Consider the following 20,291-nt stretch of genomic DNA (forward strand, 5'->3'; position numbering starts at 1 on the left):
AGAATTAAAAAATGAATTAAACAACGAGTGCAAAGGCCACAGTAGCTAAATATAGTAGGTACCAAATAAATATATGTATATTTTTATTAATTATAACTATCCAGATTTCAGTTTGTTTCCATGTTTCCACGTTGAATAATGGACACTGTATCTAAAATGATTTGAAAGACTTAAAAAGTGTTAATTTTTGTTAATAAAAACGCAAACCCCGCCAGAACCCCGTCGTCCAGGCCCACTTGAATAGTATTTGACTGTTTTAATTTAAATATTGGTTCCAATCGACACATGCAACTTAAAACAATATGCAAAAAGATAATTTGTAAATAAATAGATTATTTATTTATAAATAGTTAATATCTAAACCTTTTTGTACGTTTAGTAGTGTTTGGACCACAGCTCCCAGGTTTCAGCAGTGCGCGCCACACTGTCCTCTAACCACCGCTAGTGTGAATTGACGTAGGCTTTTTGGCCCATGCGCTCTGCCGTAGTAGGAAAGATGGCGACCGTAGCACTGGTTAGCCGTCCTGCGAGTGTCCTTCCCAAGATTTCAAGTGAGTAATGTCAAAATAGAAGGTTTGTGGTGCTTGCATTGACATCTAGGAGTATATTGTTGTTATATTGAATATTTTAACACGTAGTCCGTGCCAACCCAGTCTCACAGTTAGATCACACAGTCGGTTCCAGTGACCTTGCTAACCGGCTCGGCTAGTCACCTCTTAGCAAGGGCTTTAGCTTGCTAGCAACTCACATTTAGATTTTGTAATTACTTTAATATTGTTGTCTAACGTTAAATGACTGTACAAACACCTACAATTCCATGTGTGTTAATCAAATAATGGTTAGGCTGAGTTATAGCCATTTTCCTGCATAGTGGCCTATCGTTAACGTTACGTCTGTCATATTTACGTCGCCATGTTTCTTTTAATTTTGAAATATCAATATAGCATTAAGTGATATGTTATTGTGGCGATATTTTAAAGTGATTTGTCTTCACAGGGAGCAAGAGTTGGTCCCCATTATATTTTTGTCATCAGCTATCTTTCCGTAGTACACAACGCAGTGCTTATGTACAGTCCGAGGCTCCTCATTGAGTGTTCGTTAGGAAGCATGCAGCCTTGTAACAAACCTTCTTGCTACTCTGTGTCTGTCTGTGTGTGTGTGTGTGTGTGTGTGTGTGTGTGTGTGTGTGTGTGTGTGTGTGTGTATATATGTTTCCATCTGTCAGTGCATGCAATATTATATAGTATATTCAGAGAGTGAAACACAATGAGGGTGGGGGAGTCCGAACCTGAAACTGAAAAAATGAATTGCAATTTTGAATGCCGAGATTGAAAAGTGGCCGTTGGTAGGCTCCTTTGACTCGGTCAGGTACAGATGTGATTCAGTGATTGACAGATGCCACTCCTGCTGCAGCTGCATTTGCCTTTTCCTAAAGGCAGGTGCATCTTGAACGCTGGAGTCCTTTATCAGACCGGTACCGCTTCCCGACCCATTCCACTTTCAAGCTGTACCATGCGTTTAGGAAACTTGGATGCCGTTAGGAACCGGTCCACTCCACTGAGTCACAGTAGCCTGCCACCAGCCACATCTGGATCTCCGTTTTGATGATTCAACTACGTAACTAGCGATGATGTTGAACTAAATTGTTTTGTATTGGATGTGTTTTTTCGTACGCCCTAATGATATCATTGACGTAACTGCATAGAAATGAAGAGCACCTCTATGATGTGGATCGAACGCTGTGGCTTTCCTCTCAATAGGTAGCTACTCCCCTGCTGTGCTGTCAGCTGCCTCCGTCACCAAAGTCCAGCAGAGGAAGCTTCACCATGCTGTCGTCCCCAAAGGTAAAGGAGGACGCTCCTCCTCCAGTGGAATAGCGGCAACAGTGTTTGGTGCTACAGGCTTTCTGGGTCGATACGTCGTCAACAGGCTGGGTGAGTTGAAAAATATAGTTTAAATAATTACTGATGTTAAATGTAATGCATACTGATATTTCCCAACAGTCTATATTCAGCAAACGTGCGTATTTTGAGCGTGTGAACATTTCATTACATGTCCAATGTCCCAGATAAGATCGCAGCGCAATTAGGATAAATGTACCTATTGATTTACCAAGTCGAATGTTTAAATAGTTGTTGAGTTATTGTGATTTATTTGAGATAGAATAAATACAAAAGTCTTTCATTTATGTCTTATGTCATTTTTACACTTAGTCATCCACCGGGCCGAACTGCACCCCCCGACGGGCCGTATATTTGACACCGCTGTTCTAATGTCTATCCTTTGATGTGATTTTAGCATTTAAATTGGCCCAGAATTCAGATTTTGCCAGCCACCAATTGCTGATTTGATTTTTAAAGTTCTTACGGGAGTATATGAGTCAATTGTTAAATCAATGGCACCCTGTTCACACTGCATGCTTCAATGTAGTTTTGTGTCGTAGTATTCTCAAACTACTATTTAATTATTATTTGCTGTGGTTCCATTAAGCTTATCAGGTAAACATGTTCATAAAAAGATCATAAAATATCATACAATAGTTGACAGTACAATAATACACGCTGCAAAACAAATTCTGCAAGCAAATAACATCCATTTTTTTGCAAATAACATCTTAACAAAAGCGTATTTACAAAATACAAAACTACAAGCTATCTTACAATTAAAAGAAAGTCATGTTTCACACATGTTCTTCAATAATGCTATTTAATATACATCACAAGTAGCTGCATTGGAAGACAAGTCACATAACAACAAATTGTAATGTTTGTTTCATTTTATATATACTACTAGGATAATGAATTTGAAAGTTAGGAAGAAAAAAAAAAAAGGAGAATGACGCAAAGACGTGATTGTCCGTTTACTAACTGCTGACTTGCAGGTCGCATCGGCTCTCAGGTTGTCGTCCCTCACCGTTGTGATCAGTATGACGTCATGTACCTGAGGCCCATGGGGGATCTTGGACAGATCATTTTCATGGTAAGATGCACACAGACACGTGTGTATCTTGAAGAAATCTTGCCGATTCTTTGATCTGCATGTACTCACTTGTAGGAATGATGCTTTTCAAGCCTCTACTGAAATGAAAATGTGTTGTCTCTGCCTCGTCACAGGATTGGGATGCGAGGAACAAAGACTCCATCAAACGGGCGTTGGACAACTCTAATGTTGTCATCAACCTCGTTGGCAGAGAGTGGGAAACGAGGTATGTGTTGGCAGAAGTCCAAAAGGGTTTGGTTTATGTGCAATGTTATCGCCTTAAACTTGTTGTTCATGTGCAAGTATTCCTCCTCTTTGTGAACAGCAACTACCGCTTCGAGGATGTCTTTGTGACCCTCCCTCAGCAGATTGCCAAGGCGGCCAGAGAGGCCGGCATCACAAAGTTTGTCCACATGTCCCACCTCAACGCTGACATACGCAGCCAGTCCAAATACCTGAGGAACAAGGTGAAGGGCTGTTTTGGTTCGTTCAAACTGGTGTATCTGTATAAATGTACTAGATCGTTGTACTTTTACCCACAGGCTGTAGGCGAAACGGCAGTGAGAGACGAGTTTCCCGACGCGATCATCATGAAGCCATCTGAGATGTTTGGCCGGGAGGACCGTTTCTTCAACTATTATGCAAGTAAGTAGTTGGCGTAAGTGGAAGAGACTCTGAAATCAGTCATTGACTATAATCGACTGGTGGGCTGACATGTCAGATAGATTCGGTTTCTGTGATTAGGCTGTGTTTTGTGCTCTTTCGTGAACCTCGGGCTCTAACCCTACGAGCACACGTCAGCTAACCAGTGAAAATGTAATGTCCTTTCTCAGACATGCGCTGGTTTGGCAACGCTACTCCGCTCATATCCATGGGAAAGAAGACCGTCAAGCAGCCCGTTCACGTACGTTTGTTGTGAAGGGACCGCTATTTTGATGTAATCCCTTCGGTAAATACAGATGATCAAATGAACCCAGCTGAGCCGTCTCTTTCTTCCTCAGGTGGTGGATGTGGCCAAGGCCATCATCAGTGCTGTCAGAGACCCTGATGCTAACGGCAAGACGTATGCATTAGTTGGGTACGTGTCCATCGCTCACAAGCGCGTGCAAAGTATCGGAGCAAATACTGAAAGTGGATAGCAGTATTTCCGTGAATCGCATATCATTTGTAGTTACAGGTATAATTTACAGAATTCTGCCATGTGAGGGAAGGGAACAGCATTGTTTGGAATGTGCAGTCCTTGAAGTTTATGTCGGCTATTAAAAAAAAAAACTGTGAAGTTACACGAAAGATTGTTTTTACAGCACTTCATGGTCTCGATTTGGCATACATGCTATCAGTGTGCGAGCCAGTAAAGTTCATAATGTTCTTCCAAAGTGCAGGCGTAACCCTTTTGATGAACAGTCTCAGTCTGCCTGAGCATCCAGGAGCTGCTCCGACCTTTTTTTATTTTTATTTCATTATTTCAATGGATTTTATTTTATTGATGCCTTTTTTTATTTCATGCTGTTTTACTACCAGTACTGTGATTTTAAATCTATTACATTTGTATCCTTTTTAATATTGTAATCAAGTTATTTTTGTGTTTTCTGTTATTATTATTTGGACCACACTTGTTTTGTTCATGAAGTTGGATTATCATTATATAAATCTAGGAGTGAGAGGAAAAGAGTGCAAGGATGAGCCGAACATGCAATATTTGTACACAGCTTAGTATTCAGCTCTCCTTCCTGAACTGTTTCTTGTCCTGTTTTCTCCCGTCGTCCAGTCCCAACCGTTACCTCCTCCATGACCTGGTGGAGTACATCTACGCGGTGGCCCACAGACCTTTTTTGCCCTACCCATTGCCTCGCCCGCTCTATCAGTACGTGCTTTAAAAATGTTTTTCAGCATTTTCAGAGAAAAGCCCTCTTGACTCGAGCATCCAACCACACCACATACAAGATGCTTTAATTGTAAATAATAGCAAAGTGTACACCCATATTGATACCATATTTGCACACAGTTTCTAGAGGTTTTTACTTGCAGATCTATATCAGTCTTCTGAAAGATTCACAGAAAAAGGCCGGTTTAGTAATCCAACCATTTCTCAGGTGTAATTTTTATCTCTGTAATATCATGTGAAGGCTTTTGTGTTTCTACTTTCAGCCTTGCTGCTAAGTTTTTCTCAATGAACCCATTTGAACCCTGGACAACCGCAGACAAAGTAGAGAGAGTAAGACGACCTTCTATGAAAAGAGCCTGTTTTCACTCGCAGACGTTCTCCAGCCATCACTGATTCTCTACTGCGCTTTTGTTTTTCCAGTTTCACGCAACAGACATGAAGTACCCAGGACTTCCTGGTCTGGAGGATCTTGGCATCACTCCCTCCACCGTAGAACAAAAGGCAATTGAGATTCTGCGCCGTCATCGCCGATTCCGTTACCTTGAAGCTGACCTGGATGAGACAAGGCCGGCCAAGACGGTCAATTACTAAACTACCAACAACTTTCGAGCAGTATCGCTGATTGTTTGGTCTTCAACCATATTCTGTAAATAAATAATGAAAAAAGATCCTCTAACCATTATGTTTTAGTCTTTTTATTTGTTATGACTTTTTATTGTTAACAGGGTTCATATGGTCATGAAAAACCTGTAAAAGTGATTTCCAGGCCTGGAAAAGTCCTGGAGAAAAAAATAGAATCCCAAAACTTTTGGGAAAGGTTATGGACATTTTTAAACACACGCGCTCATCCTTACAGCGCAAATTATTCGCACCGCGGTTGTGTGAACACACCTTAACTGAAAGGTTTGGTTCCAAAACTTCAATTCATCCCCAATCGTCAGCCACTCTGGCTTAAAGGACTCGCACAGACACCACAAAGCCACGACAGGACATTATATATATATATATATAATCTGCAAGGCAATTGTCAAAACGCACCTTATCAAACACAGCCAGTCGAGGCAGTAGGGGTTCGTTGAATATGTATGATTGAGGCGGACACACTAATACACAAAAGAAACATTTTATTGGCTAAACCATCTCACTGGGAATGGCAGGATCTTGGTCCATGGTTGTAACAGCGTCTCAGCCTTAAAGATTTCAGGCCGGGTGCAAAAGATCCTCAAAGGGGGCGATAGTGGTAATGTAGGCAGCGCTACATTGATCACAAAAGTACAGAGCGCGCAAAACCGTAGCGCTCCTCGAGGAACACAAACAAAAAGCAGGCTTGTATCCAATTTTAGCAGCAGACAGTACCGTGTGGGTCTCACAAAGGGCGCGGCGCCGCTGGTAGGGTGTCCTGAATCTAATTACAGGCCGTGCCTCAAACAAGAAGCCATCGATTGTATAAAACCAGTTTTTGAATCCCTTTTTTAAACCAGGTATTATAGTACCATGTGAAGATTCCTGTGCGCACACCCATTAAAAAAGGTTTGTGATAATGGTCAGCTCACAGAATGGAGATTTGTGCAGGATTTGCGAGCAGTAAATGCAGCCACCTTTCAATGGGCACCAGAAGTGGCAAATCCACGTACGATCTTGTCATTGGTTCCACCAGGTGCCACGTGTTTCTCTGTTATTGACCTGATTAATGTATTCCTCTCTGTTCTAGTTCCCAGAAGTAGTCATAGCTGCGTTTTGGCTTTTGCGAACTAAAAGACTTCCTTATACGACTTTGGGCCTGCCGAGACCTGACTTACCATAGACCAGGAAGACAGTTTTGTGCCAGCCTCTTCGAGGGAAACTAACTGAAACCTGTTATTAGTAGTAGACCTGTAGGCACTAATTAAGTAGCGTTGTTTAGATTAACCTATTACAAAAGATACGCCCAACAAGAGTTAAGATATCAACCGCTAATGAGTCTCGCCGGAGGAGAGTGGAGTGTTAAAATCCGTACGTACTTTCATACCAAATACAGCATCTGTTCGATTGGAGATGGGTCTACGGAGCATACTGGGCAAACGATTTAAAAGTCACACATTCAACTTGGAGTAGACATAATTGTAGTAAACCCTTAATTCCAACCAGACCTCATAATAGAGGTCCAACCCAAAACCTTCCATCTAGGTCCATCCCTTAACCAACGTCAGCTGCTGTACTTATCTTTATGGGTCAGGCAGTTTCCTTCTAGGAATGAGTTGTCATATCAGCTTTACCAGCGGAGCAGGTTTTTATTAATCTGTAGTCATTCTTACTCAATTTAGGTATAAAAAGCAATGTATCATACATGTGTGTATGTGTATATTGTTAGGGTTTCGGAAAGCTCTCGAGGGAGGCCTCACTCCTTTGTTCTCGTCCCGGGCGGAAACGAATAATAAAAAGAGTCAGCTTGCTTAAATTCAAAAATCAAAAAGTATTTAATAACTAAACGTTGTAAGGAATACAATTACAAAGTGAAATACAAAGCGAACAGTAAAATATTTCGCGAAATAGAGAATTCTCTGAGCAAGTCTAAAGCGACTTATCAAAGCGGCTGCAGGAAAATTCTAACAGTCCTTTCCCCGCTTTGGTCCTTTGAAAACTCTTGAGGTGTGTCCTCAAAGGGGCGATAGTAGTAATGTAGGCAGCGCTGCATTGATCACAAAAATACAGAGCGCGCAAAACCGTAGAGCTCCTCGAGGAACACAAACAAAAAGCAGGCTTGTATCCAATTTTAGCAGCAGAAAGTACCGTGTGAGTCTCACAAAGGGCGCGGCGCCGCTGGTAGGGTGTCCTGAATCTAATTACAGGCCGTGCCTCAAACAAGAAGCCATCGATTATAGTACCATGTGAAGATTCCTGTGCGCACACCCATTAAAAAAGGTTTGTGATAATGGTCAGCTCACAGAATGGAGATTTGTGCAGGATTTGCGAGCAGTAAATGCAGCCACCTTTCAATGGGCACCAGAAGTGGCAAATCCACGTACGATCTTGTCATTGGTTCCACCAGGTGCCACGTGTTTCTCTGTTATTGACCTGATTAATGTATTCCTCTCTGTTCTAGTTCCCTGAAGTAGTCATAGCTGCGTTTCGGCTTTTGAGAACTAATAGACTTCCTTATAACTAAAAGACTTCCATATACGACTTTGGGCCTGCCGAGACCTGACTTACCATAGACCAGAAAGACAGTTTTGCATTGCAATGCATTGCAATACATTGCAATGCATTCAATAGATACAGTTGGCTCCATGCCTCAATGAGTGAATATAAAAAAGCATGCATAGTTTGTCTTCATCTTTTAACTAGTACACCTTCATTACAACACATCATTAATGATCACCGTTCATCACACTTCATCATAAGATCTAAGACAGCTCATGTGGTCCAATTCTCAGGACATTTGCCTCAGTCGGCTGCCTTACATTAAGTTGTTCATTTACTACCTGACAGGAGAAAAAACTCTCAAAAAACCCTCTTTGGGGATAAAAATCTGGAAATATGGAGAAATCCATAAAGGACGGCAATTAGCATCCGTCCCCAGGTTTTAACATCACATTGTGACAGAATGTTAATGTGTACAGTGTTTATATGATTTAAATGACTATACATTGTGTTTGATTCAAATTGCATTCACTTCCTCTAACATGTTAATGTAATGTTAATGTAACTAATATCTAACATCACAAACTACAATTCTAACACTAAACATTATTACACGTGTTATAATTTCCACCACTAGGGGTGCACTTCTGGCTTAAATCCCTGTGTGTATACACATACAGTATATGTGTGTGTGTTTCTAAATGTTTCAGTGGATTGCAGTACTTATTAGTAAAGTTGACATTTTGAGTTAGTTCAACTTTTTCAAAGGTATTTGTTGACTTAACTTTAAAGAATGTGTTCAAACAAATTTGAAGTTGGGCTTTTTAGAGTGCATTGTATTTTTTAACAGTGAGAATTCCCACCGGCCTGCCGGAAAGTGTCCGTTAATGCAGGACCTGCTAAGGAGATCATTTATAAATGCTCTTTTTATTTAGAGTTGACATGTAACAAAAAGATCCTTTAAAAGAACAAGTAATTCCCCCTGTCCTGTTCTCTGTCGTCTTCCCTCTGCTAATTCACTTTTTTGTGAATCCACAAGAAGAAACTAGCTGAACAGACAGACTTCTTTTGTGGTGGATTGCAGATCCAAGCAAATTACAAAAAGCAGATCACTGATTGCAAAAAGCGTTCACTTTTGTTTACATTTTCCTGCTTGAACAGGTGTATTGATAAAGTATTGGCTTTTCCTGTCCACTTCACTTGGTTGACTTGGTTTTCCAAGCCGATGAAAACAATTCTAATGTGAAGACCATTCGACACTAATGAAAACGTAGTTATGAAATCTATAGAGACACAGTTGACTAGGAAAAAAAATATCCTTCAAAAATGACGTTGCTGAACTCCATTACAGTTTACAAAGGGAGTTTGGTACAAGCATGAAGGTCATAAGAAAGCTTGCACAAAAGATACTAAAGTGTACTTGGCACTGTCTCTTTATTGCTTCTTAGATAGTGTTAGTCAACCTCCGCTCTCACGCCAACATATCAATCTATCAAGCTTAATGTCGGTACTGGAGTTTTCCGCAAGAGCCGTGTGTTGACTTTGTGTTCTAATGACGGGTTTATAAGACAATGCTCTTTTGTTGATTTATCAGCGTATATGTTATCAAATCAGTTCATTGGCATAGAAGTACAGAAGATGCTCAATGTGATCCTTTTGTGACGAACCACAATGAAGACATCTGCAAAGAGCTGGAATAATTGGAGCTTTTTACTCTGAACATGCTTCGTCATTTGCATGATGAGTTGGCAAACAGATACATTTTTTTCACAGGAAGCCATGAGGTTTTGAGGAGGAAACTGGACCAGATCAAAAAAATCCTTAAAAAGCTGTGCGAGTACCAATTCATTCCCTGAAAGGAATGTAGTGTAAAACACAGATGTTCTCATCATATATTATTCTAAAGAGCTGTATTCTAAATGAATGAAGAAGATTTCATTTTAATTTCAAACTTCTAACCAAGAGCTTTGTGGCTGAAAGAAATTGCTGAGAAATGATATCTAAGATGTAATTTAGGTAAACTCGTAATAAAATCCCATTAAGTCTATATTAAGTACACATTTGCCATCTGCTTTCTGTTGTTCAAGCAGGTGTCTCTATAACTACACCTATTGTAAAAAGCACCGTTCTTTATGACTGGCTCGTGAGACACACGCCACAACTTTGTCATTTCTAAATTTTGGGGTCCTATTCATACATAGGAGGTCTTCTTAGGAGCCTGCAAGTGATAGAAGAGGCTAAACGGCTAATAATGGCACTCCAGATACCCAAATGTGTGCGTTTTTCTCAAAAAATGTTCTCTTTAAGCTCCTAACTTATAATAAGTTATAAAGTTAATGCAAAGACAGATGGGCAACCCATAATGTTCATCTATCTGCTTTGTTGTGGGGTTGGGTTGGCGGTGGCGCATGGAGTGGGGCGCGTGCATGTCGGCTGCTCCATGTCCCACGTCGAAGTGTCTCTGAGCAACACACCTATCCCATAATTTCTCCCCGGGCAAAAATGTAAAAAGCCATGGGTTAAAAATGCAATAACTCGCTTTGGACAAAAGCGTCAGCTAATTGACCTGTAATGTAATGCTGTGTCTAATTTACACAGATTTTCAAAAGTTCAGAAGTCAAATCGTTGCGGAAAAAACTAGGTTAAAATGTTGCACAAAGGCACACCTAGTCTCAAACTCAAACACAATGCTGAACGGAGAGAAGTCATTGATGCCCTCTTTCCAAAGATTTGTTTTTAAAACTTTACGTTTTGACCCCCCCCCCCCCCACCAACCCCAAAAAAAAAAAAAACACAATTATAATGTGGTATAAATGTGTTATAAGAACGTAAACGACATTGCGGCGTTCGTTGTACACATTTGGGAGTTACGAAGGTGACTTGATATCCGCCCCGTGGGACGCGCCCGCCTTCAGCGCTGCCCAAATCAAGCGAACCACGGTGATGCGCGCACGTGCGCCTTTAGTCCCCTGCAGTCACTCAATCTCGCGCGGTCTCGCGTCGTGTTTCACTCTCTCGTTGGCTTTTTTTTCCCCAGTATGAGGGCATCCGCTCTGAAGCGGGTGGTCCTCGTGTTGGGGGGCTTCGGGCTGCTCCTCTACGTCAGCATGTTTCTGGGGAGGACAAATGAGCCCGCTGACAAAGAGCTGGAACCCCTGCGGCTGATCCGCTTCTTCTCCGACGTGCAGAGAAACATCAGCGATATCTGTGAGTTGAAGCAACGGTTAATCTTTTTTTCCCTTGTTACTCGGATGAAGTTATTCATTTATTTTTATGTTTTTTTCGGGTTGAATTTCAAAAACTTCAAATGATTGAAAGAATGTTTTTGTTCTGCTTGTTCGATTTATCCGTAGGAATTAAAGAAGATGTTTCGCGGTACAACAAAGTTGTTTTAATCTCTGCTTTTGGCATAACGCGTTTTAGGATAACAATATGTGGCACATGAAAATACTATTAGATACTACTATTATCTTGGACGCGCGTGTTTTCGTTAAGAGAAAGAAAGATTCTCTCCTCGTATGTTGAATATTATTTCAATTTCTTATGATGGGATTTTTTTTCTTGTTTGCTGCCTGTTAATTAAGGAAAATACACCAGTGCACAATTTACGAGTTAATAAATGAAGCAATGTTCCATTCAGTACATTATTGTGTTTTAAGTATTTTTGTGTCTTTTGTGTGCTGACGTGTCCTGATGATTAATTTCCCTCTGGATTCACTGTGTAGAATCAATCAGCATAAAACTAATCAAATATATATACTTTTTTTAACTGCTGCATTTTCTGCTATCTTCAGCTCATTTTGCTTTCTCCCTGTCGTCTGTTTGTTAAGTCAATGAACTCCAAACGTTTGAGCAAAAGCAGAAAACCATGCAGAAAATGCTTGAAGAGGACCGAGCTCGTCAGAGAGCAGCCGCAGAGGTCAAAAAGCTCTCAGTCGAAAAACAGCTAGAGCAACCTGATGCAAAGATTCAGGAGCAACCGAAGCCCCCCGAGGAGAAGAAGTCAAACAAACTGTTCCCGAACTCTGCCCTCTTCAAGGCGTGGGGGGAAAATCTGCCCGAGGACGTCCAAACCGAGGCACAGAGTCTGTATATGAAGTACGGATACAACGTTTATCTCAGCGATCGCCTCCCTGTAGACCGAGCCCTTCCAGACACCAGAGATAAAAGGTACCCATCGCTGTTACTGTTTATTAACCCAAACATTCCATCTCACCTAACAAACTGAACTGTGGTCGTCTAACCAGCTCTTCAGCCTCCTGCTCATGCGACTGCTCTCTCAACATGCGTCGCTGATTGACAGATCTTGGCATGTGGTTGGTTAGGAATTAGGGGTGTAACGATTCATTCACTGAATCGATTAATCGATTTATATTCCTGCGATCCAACTGAATCGATCTGTGCTCCGCAAATTGGCATTCCGGACGACATATATCGATTACAAATCGATTGAAATTTTACATAATCGATTGTATCGATACTTGGAAACTGCACATTGGATTTAAGTACAAAAACGGTATGGATGTGTGTTTGTTGGTTTTTTAGCACTTCAGACACGTTAAACGTTACTCGATTCAGTCTGCCTGTCTGTGATATCATCAGTACGCAGCGGCAGCCGCGCGAAACTCTGAACAACAACAAAACACAGCGTGGAGGAGACGACTGCGAGCGAGACATTTACAAACCAACTTATCGATCCAGCGCGTGGAAACATTTTGGCTTTTGCAAACACGGAGGTGTTCTAAATAAGTCGGTCGCTGTTTGTAGAATATGTAGAAGCCAAATAAAAAAACACAGAAACAAGACGAATCTTTCCGGCCTTCTTCTAAGGCGCCGTGGGATTAAACAACGCCGACAGTCAGGCGCCTCTAGCAACGTCACCGCTGCAGCAGCAGCAGAAGGTAACTGCAGCTCTGCAGACACCTCAGGCCTCGCCAGCACCAAACTCAACATCACAGTAACAATTGGCAAGTTTATCTGTAAAGACATGCGACCCTACAATGTGGTTGAAAATCCGGGGTTCTGTAAATTGATCCAAACATTGTGTAATTATTGTGTAATATATTACACATTGAAAATTGACTTGATTCAAATAAAAGGTTAAGATTTGCCATTAATTGTTTGCTTGTTTATAATATTCATAATTAATTTTAACCTTATTTCCTTACAAGAAACAGGGATCTCAGAAACTTTCCCTGCACTGTCCAGTAAAGTTACTGAATCGATTTCAAGTCACTGAATCAAATCGAATCGTTCTAAATTAACCCACATCGTCCATGAATCGAATCTGCAACCATGAATCGCGATTCGAATCGAATCGTTGTTAAAATGAATCGTTACACCTCTATTAGGAATCTTTCTGTTCTTTAATAGGTGTCTGAAGAAGATTTATCCCAAGGACCTGCCGACTTTGGGCGTGGTGTTGATCTACCTGAACGAGGCCCTGTCTGTTATCCAAAGAGCTGTGCGCAGCATCGTCGACCGCACACCTAAACACCTGCTGAAGGAAATAATATTGGTGGATGACAATAGCTCCAATGGTTGGTTGGCTACAAATGGTTCATGATTTGAAATTTGATGAACAACAGTTCGTCAAGTGTTTTCTTGTACTAAAAGTTGATAAAGCTGATAAAACATTGTGCAAAGGCAGCTGCTGCTCAAATTGCTCAATTTTTAGGGGGTTTATTGATGTGATACTTTTGTTATGTATCTGCTTTTTACAGCAGACATATTAATCCCTCAGAGTGAGATTGTCTGCTTTAATGAGGTAGTGCATTTTAGAGCTTTGCTGCCAATATAAGAATACTGATACCATTGTTAAATGTATTGCTAAAAGTGAAACCAGCTGCAGTTAAGCTTATTTCAGCATATGACTGGTCTTAGATCTCGGATATTGACAATAATTACCTAGAAAAATTCTGGCAACCGAGCAATACCTTTGGATGCTTAAATAAAAAAGAATCTCTGGCCTTACGTTATTGTAAAAATAAATGAGCAAACCACAAATGATTTAAATGCTGGCAATAACTGAAGTCATAACCAGATGGCCATAATGGCCGTTGGTCAAATGAAAACGTTCCTTTTATAAACACACATCCCTTTCATAATGTTCCTAAATCTATATAATCTGGCAAACTGCCACCTCTGAACTAGTGAACACAAGGCCCACATTTCGCTCTCGTTTCAGACGACTTGAAGGAGGACCTCGACGCGTACATAAAGACGACCGAGCAGCAGAACCCGAGTCTCCGGATTGCAAGAGTGAGGCACAGCGAGCAGCGAGGTCTCGCGCACGCCAGATACTCTGGGTGGGAGGCCGCCACGGCCGACGTGGTGGCCATCCTGGACGCGCACATCGAAGTCCACGAGCAGTGGTGAGAATGGGGCAACACAAAAAAAAACTTGTCGCATCTGCGCCAAACAATGTTTATTTTGGCTTTTTGCTTTTTGCTTAAGATGCAATCTTCTCGTCACACACTCATTTGTGGTTCAACGGTTTGTCGAGCCGATTCATCGCTCTCTGTTTATTTTAGTGCCGCGCCGTACTTGACTTGGGTTCGGTTTAAATTCAGACCTTTTGTTAAACAAACATAGGTGTGAGATGTGTGTTTCTGACATTGAAATACGAGCACAATATACACAAACTCTTATTCATTCACCGGGAGTGTAACTGGGTTCCTTGTAAATGAACGGACGCCCTTTCGGTTCCCCTCTCGTAGGGCCGAACCCCTGCTCACACAGATCAAAGGTGACCGGACGGTGGTGACGTCCCCCGTGTTTGATAGAATCAACTTTGATGACCTCAAGGTGTCCGAATACCAGCCGGCGTCACACGCATTCGACTGGGCTCTGTGGTGCATGTACGAGGGGTTTTCGGACGACTACTACAAACTCCAAGACGGCTCGTTGCCAGGACAGTAAGTTGAAGTGGAATCACTCCGCCTCCTCCCAATTTACAAAGGAACCAAACACTGCGGCCTCATTAATGATTCATGACACAGTTGTTGTGTACAAAACTATTTCGTGCACGATACGATCAGTGATTAATCGCATCTTGAGAATCTAAAAGCTTCTTCTTCACCTTCTTTCGCCTCAGAAGCCCATCTGTCATGGGGATCATGGTTGCTGACAGGAAGTATCTTGGAGAAATTGGAGTCATCGACAAAGGCATGAAAGTATACGGGGGAGAGAATGTCGAGCTGGGAATTCGTGTGAGTAAAAAAAATATAGAATAAAAAAAGTACACATCCCGGCTACGATTACCCAGAGAAAATCGATAACTTAACTTAAAGTCGGATCAGAAACGCGAGAGGCATCATTAAACATCCCATGTGACCTGTAGATTCTCGTGAGGATTCAAACTGGCAGTTTTATTTGTGCCTGTGCGAGTGATGCTGCTCAATAAGCACCTTCAATTAGATATAAAATAATAATATAATATTAAAAAAAACACACAAGTCCAGTCACGAGGGCCGGACTGCAGTCAATCATCAGCTGCTCAGAAGAAACCCAAGAAAAGGTTGAGTAACATTAAAGGGTGTCACAGATATATTTTTATACTGTGCATATATTAGCCAGTTGGTTATGAAGGCCGCCCCAGCAGCGCTACGCTTACCCGACCCTGTTTAAACAAAAGGTTTAGGTAGCTTCATTCACGCTTTCACTCACACCGTTTTTCGTTGGTTCATCAGTTTTAGCGTTAAAGCGCTTTATTTGCTCTCACAGGTGTGGACGTGCGGAGGCAGTATCGAAGTAGTTCCGTGCTCCCGGATCGCTCACATCGAGAGGGCACACAAGCCCTACATGCCCGACCTGAGCCAGGCCATGAAGAGGAACGCCCTGAGGGTCGCAGAAATCTGGATGGACGAATACAAACACAACGTAAACTTGGCTTGGAACTTGCCATTTGAGGTAGAACAGAAGTGACGGATGAACGTCCGAGAGTCCGTGTAGCGTTAATTGTGAGTGCATTTGAGTTTCTTCTGTTTCAATATAAAAAAGGTTCACTCCGTATCATCCACAGAATCATGGAATTGACATCGGGGACGTCTCGGAGAGGAAGAAACTCCGGGAAACGTTAAAATGTAAACCTTTCAAATGGTACCTGGAAAATGTATATCCCAAATTGGATCCCTGGGATAACATAGTTGCTTATGGAGTTGTAAGTTAAGTTTGACGTTTTTTGTTTGGGCAGCAGATGCAGCACACAGCGTGTCCAAATGTATTTATTTTCTAATGATTCATTCACACGTGCAACGCTGTGAAATGCATTTGACAAAATTATGAACTTTCCCTTTTATAGCTGAAGAATCTTGATGCTGATATGTGCTTAGACCAAGGACCAGTACCGGGCAACACACCCATCGCCTACGGCTGCCACTACTACGGACCTCAAGTAAGTCAGGCAACTTAAAATGGTTTAAAATAAATGAACAATTAAAGTCTCTTAAAAAATACACGTGGTAATATTGCCTGTTTTCCGCCTTTATCGTATTTTAACGCCCAATCTGCTTGCTGTTTAAATATATATATATATATATTTTTTTTTTTTTACAGTTCACCTACTATCGCTCAAACGGTGAACTTTATATCGGCGGCATCAAGTCCCACAAGTACAACGACAACCGGTGTGTAGCTGACCCTGGGAAAAAAGACACAGAGCCGGGCCTTTACAACTGCAAGGAGGCTATGCAGAAAGGAATGGGGATTTACTGGGACTTGACTCAGGTACTAAAGCAAAGTTTGTGAAAGACCAGGGAGAGAAAGTTGCGTTCAAATGATGACTTTGCATCCTCATGCTTGACACTCAACACCTGTTTTTTTTTTTTCCAGGGCAAAGAAATGAAGAACAGAGACTCAAAAAAATGTCTGGAGATTAAAAAAGGCAAACTTCTAATACAAGAATGCTCTGGCCAAAGATGGGAAATCCAAAACATTATCAAGCCCTTTTAAAAGCGTGTGCTTGTGTGTCTGTCTCACTTCTCTTTTCATGGGTCAGTGGATACTTTCACCTGTAAGTGTATAAAAAGAAAGTCAGTGAAGTTTGACTACTGCTATGTACTTATTGAAGATGTTTTGTAAATATTATATGAAATTATTTTCCCTAAAAACTTTGGTTGTTTGGTAAATGGTCAGAACAGAAATAAACGTCATTGCTACTTTAAGGTTTTAGTTCTAGAACAATTAGCCGATGATTGCAAATTCTACATTTGGATGTGTTTGGTGCTGTTGGGTGGATATTAGGTTTGAATATATAGTATAAATGTTTTTCTTTGTCATTCATTTACACTTATAGTGCAAAGTTAGCTGATGCTGAAGTGGACTCCTTACAGAAAAAGGCGAACAACTCTGATAAAAGGAAAAGTAAATGGAACAGCAGTCAATAAAGATTAAAACAGAATGACCTATAGATGAGTAAACATCCGTGTTCAACCGTTCATCCTTGTCCGAGTTCAACCCCAGCAAAGCCTCCTCCAACCATGGTAGTTTTGTCAATAACTGGGTTCCCAACAGGTTAAAAGCTACAGCACAATGGGTTATTTATTATTAATGGTTTGTCTTGTTATTTTTGTAAAGGTTATGCAATGGAAACTATGTATTAGTTTATCATATTGAGCGTTAAAAGGGGTCTTGATGTGTTCAATAGCTGGGACTTAATGTGGATATATATGTGGGTTGGTAGTTTTTTGTATTCAAAGCAGACATCAGTGGAGCCCTACACATCTTTTTTTGTTAAGGGTGTTATATATTTGTATAATTTGGAAATAAACATTTATTAAATCGGTTGTTGTAATACATTTTCTAAAACAGTGAGGCTTCTCTCAACGCTGCCTGGCTGGTTAAACCAGTTACTGAATAAAGTGTGGGATGATTTACTGCAACCAAACTCTTGTTTTTGGGAAACATGTCGTTCATTGTGGGAACAGAAAGAAGGCAAATCGGCAGGTTGCATCTAATTGACGAGCTAAACTTTGCAACTGAGTGTAACGGGCGTAATCGTGTGAAGGCAGGTGTTCCTGAGGTGACTTTTACAGAATGAGAGTAACAGATCTGACCTCAACGTAGCTGCTAGAGACCGAGCTCTACAATCCCAATGCAACTTCATGCATGATAAACGAGAGCCAGTTGATAAATTACAACACTGAACAACATGGTTGTAACATTTGCTTGTGGCAGGTCCGTTATTCAAAATGTGTGTCCAATTTCTTACAAATAAGGCTCTAGCTTAAGCTCAGTCAGAAACATTATGCTTTTGTGTGCTTAAATGGGTTGTTTATTTCCTGTGCATCTGCCATCCACATTTCACGCATGCGGATCATTTCCGTGTTTGAGGCTGTCAATCATTTTATCAGTTGGTGTCTTCTGTCCAATAGCACAATGAAACGATTACACCTTTAGCTTACCGTCTTAAATGTCCATGATTCCTGATCTTGGGCCCCTCAGAGATTAGTAAGACTAGTCTTTGGTTGGAATTGACAAAATACAAACTTTAAAAGAAGTTAAAAGGTTAAAAAAATAGATCAAGTAAAACAAGAGAAAATAAAAAGGAAATGTCAACATTTAAAAGACTCTTAAAAGTGTTTGAGTTTTAATCTGGAGGCCTGCAGCTCTAGAACCTCAAGCGCCTTTCAGCTCTGATTCTTCGTTACGTCCTCCTCTGAGGGGCATACATAGAAGACTTCCTATTATTCTCAATGTATTGGATTAAGCACTTATCTTTTCTGACACACTTCTTTAAGCCCTTTCTTGATAGCTTCCCTTTGGAACGATCCTGAGACGTTCAGACGTTCATCCAAACAGGACATTTAAGGTTTGCAAACAGGAGACAGAGCTCTGTCTCCTGTTTGCAAACCTTAACATGTGTGTCAACTTGTTGTGTACATTATACACATTACAAGTCATGTGCCAAGCCTACTCAAAGGTCTTCATCCTCAGAGCAGGAATATACAGTTGGAAGATAAACATGCTAAAATAGGGGAGGGAGGCAAAACCCAGGTGCTGGTAGTCGACCTCGGAGGTAGGCGATCATCTTTGGCACCGCAAGATTCTGAATATTGACGCACAAACGTCTTGATTATCCGATGACCCAGAACGCCGTGAAAAGAGCACAGACTCTCTGTCGTACTAAGTAGAACATTATTGCAGTTTTTCCAACAACTAACATTTATTAAAGTGGCAGTTTCTGCAATCAGAACCTGTTTCTGTCCTGACCAAATGAATGAATTAACTTATCTTCTCCATTCAGTGAACATATTACATATTGTACAAAATACAAACACATTAAGGCCATGATCTTTAAATTTACACTTAATATACATGACATTATTTGTAAATCATTTATTGATATCAGACCTGAGTTCTTTAGAAATAATGAAATCAAATGTGTTAAAGACATTGACAATTAATGATGAGCATGAAACATTACAATATTAAGTAAATTCAACTTTAAAATAGCACTATAAGCCTGTAGGTTACAAAAGTGCTGGTTCATATTTTATATAACATGTCATTTAGCTGACGCTTTTATCCAAAGCGACTTACAATAAATGCATTTAACCATAAGGATACAAACTCAGAAGAGCAAGAAACAAGTGCGATTTCATCATATCATATTTGTCACTTAGGCGTGTGTTTTAAGGCTCTACTCAGCATTACCACAGTTTGACTCGGTTTCAAGTACTTCTTTAATCTTTCATCTAAAAAATAGTCTCGGATACAATAGTCTTGTATCTGGTGGATACAAAAGTCTTTGTGACGTCTGACAGTTTATAAAAGATAATTGTGTCTGCTAAAACTGAAGATGGACTTTGTCCTCTTTAGCCACGGTTAAAGACGGGTCTTTGGAGAGCAGATTGCTGAGTTTTGGAACAGCTCTTGGAAGCCAAAGTTGGGGTGATGGAAATCATGTGGAAATGCAAGAAGTCCAGAGCCGCCACTAATAAAGGTTTCTGCTTTTGGGAGGCTTTTAACTTAGATAATAAAGACTCTCTCTTTGCTTAGCTAGGAACTAGAAAACAGTTAACTGTATTGGTACACAAGTGAAAACAGTATTAACTGTTCCAAACATTCATACATTATATTTTTGACCTATTCACAAGTAGAAAAGATTAGAAAATAGGTCTTCTTGAATCATCTGACATTTATTCTAACCTTGGACCGCTTCGGTTTAACTAATCAATTCAGGATTGAAGTGTGACAAATACAATAATGTTGTTGGTTAATTATGCTTTATGTTTAATAGGAATAAGCCAAAAGTCTCAGTTTTCTAATTGTCATAAGGTATTGCATTGCGTTCAACCAGTACTCC

The 20,291-nt window shown here is 40.7% G+C and overlaps 2 protein-coding genes across 2 annotated transcripts; both read left to right on the top strand.

The window, feature by feature from the left end:
- Positions 1-481: 481 nt before the first annotated feature.
- Positions 482-5,540, top strand: ndufa9a (NADH:ubiquinone oxidoreductase subunit A9a). The gene is made up of 11 exons (XM_040163497.2): positions 482-551; positions 1,761-1,934; positions 2,882-2,979; positions 3,114-3,205; positions 3,305-3,446; positions 3,522-3,624; positions 3,813-3,883; positions 3,981-4,057; positions 4,748-4,843; positions 5,128-5,194; positions 5,285-5,540. The coding sequence occupies exons 1-11, from the start codon at positions 497-499 to the stop codon at positions 5,453-5,455; spliced, it is 1,146 nt and encodes a 381-aa protein (XP_040019431.2). The 5' UTR covers positions 482-496; the 3' UTR covers positions 5,456-5,540.
- Positions 5,541-10,896: 5,356 nt separating this feature from the next.
- On the top strand, positions 10,897-17,769 carry LOC120809757 (putative polypeptide N-acetylgalactosaminyltransferase 8). The gene is made up of 11 exons (XM_040163792.2): positions 10,897-11,191; positions 11,815-12,154; positions 13,358-13,524; positions 14,172-14,358; positions 14,704-14,901; positions 15,081-15,195; positions 15,710-15,895; positions 16,008-16,145; positions 16,287-16,379; positions 16,541-16,711; positions 16,817-17,769. The coding sequence occupies exons 1-11, from the start codon at positions 11,023-11,025 to the stop codon at positions 16,934-16,936; spliced, it is 1,884 nt and encodes a 627-aa protein (XP_040019726.2). The 5' UTR covers positions 10,897-11,022; the 3' UTR covers positions 16,937-17,769.
- Positions 17,770-20,291: the final 2,522 nt, after the last annotated feature.

This window comes from Gasterosteus aculeatus, chromosome X, assembly GCF_964276395.1.
Source record: "Gasterosteus aculeatus chromosome X, fGasAcu3.hap1.1, whole genome shotgun sequence".
Classification (NCBI taxonomy): domain Eukaryota; kingdom Metazoa; phylum Chordata; class Actinopteri; order Perciformes; family Gasterosteidae; genus Gasterosteus; species Gasterosteus aculeatus.

Excerpts from the sequence above, each read along its gene's own strand:
- ndufa9a (XM_040163497.2), top strand. The coding sequence starts at position 497 with ATGGCGACCGTAGCACTGGTTAGCCGTCCTGCGAGTGTCCTTCCCAAG. Across the intron at positions 552-1,760 it reads TGTCCTTCCCAAGATTTCAA|GTAGCTACTCCCCTGCTGTG; the intron begins GTGAGTAATGTC and ends TCCTCTCAATAG. Across the intron at positions 4,844-5,127 it reads TTGCCTCGCCCGCTCTATCA|CCTTGCTGCTAAGTTTTTCT; the intron begins GTACGTGCTTTA and ends TTCTACTTTCAG.
- LOC120809757 (XM_040163792.2), top strand. The coding sequence starts at position 11,023 with ATGAGGGCATCCGCTCTGAAGCGGGTGGTCCTCGTGTTGGGGGGCTTC. Across the intron at positions 11,192-11,814 it reads GAGAAACATCAGCGATATCT|TCAATGAACTCCAAACGTTT; the intron begins GTGAGTTGAAGC and ends CTGTTTGTTAAG. Across the intron at positions 14,359-14,703 it reads ATCGAAGTCCACGAGCAGTG|GGCCGAACCCCTGCTCACAC; the intron begins GTGAGAATGGGG and ends CCCCTCTCGTAG.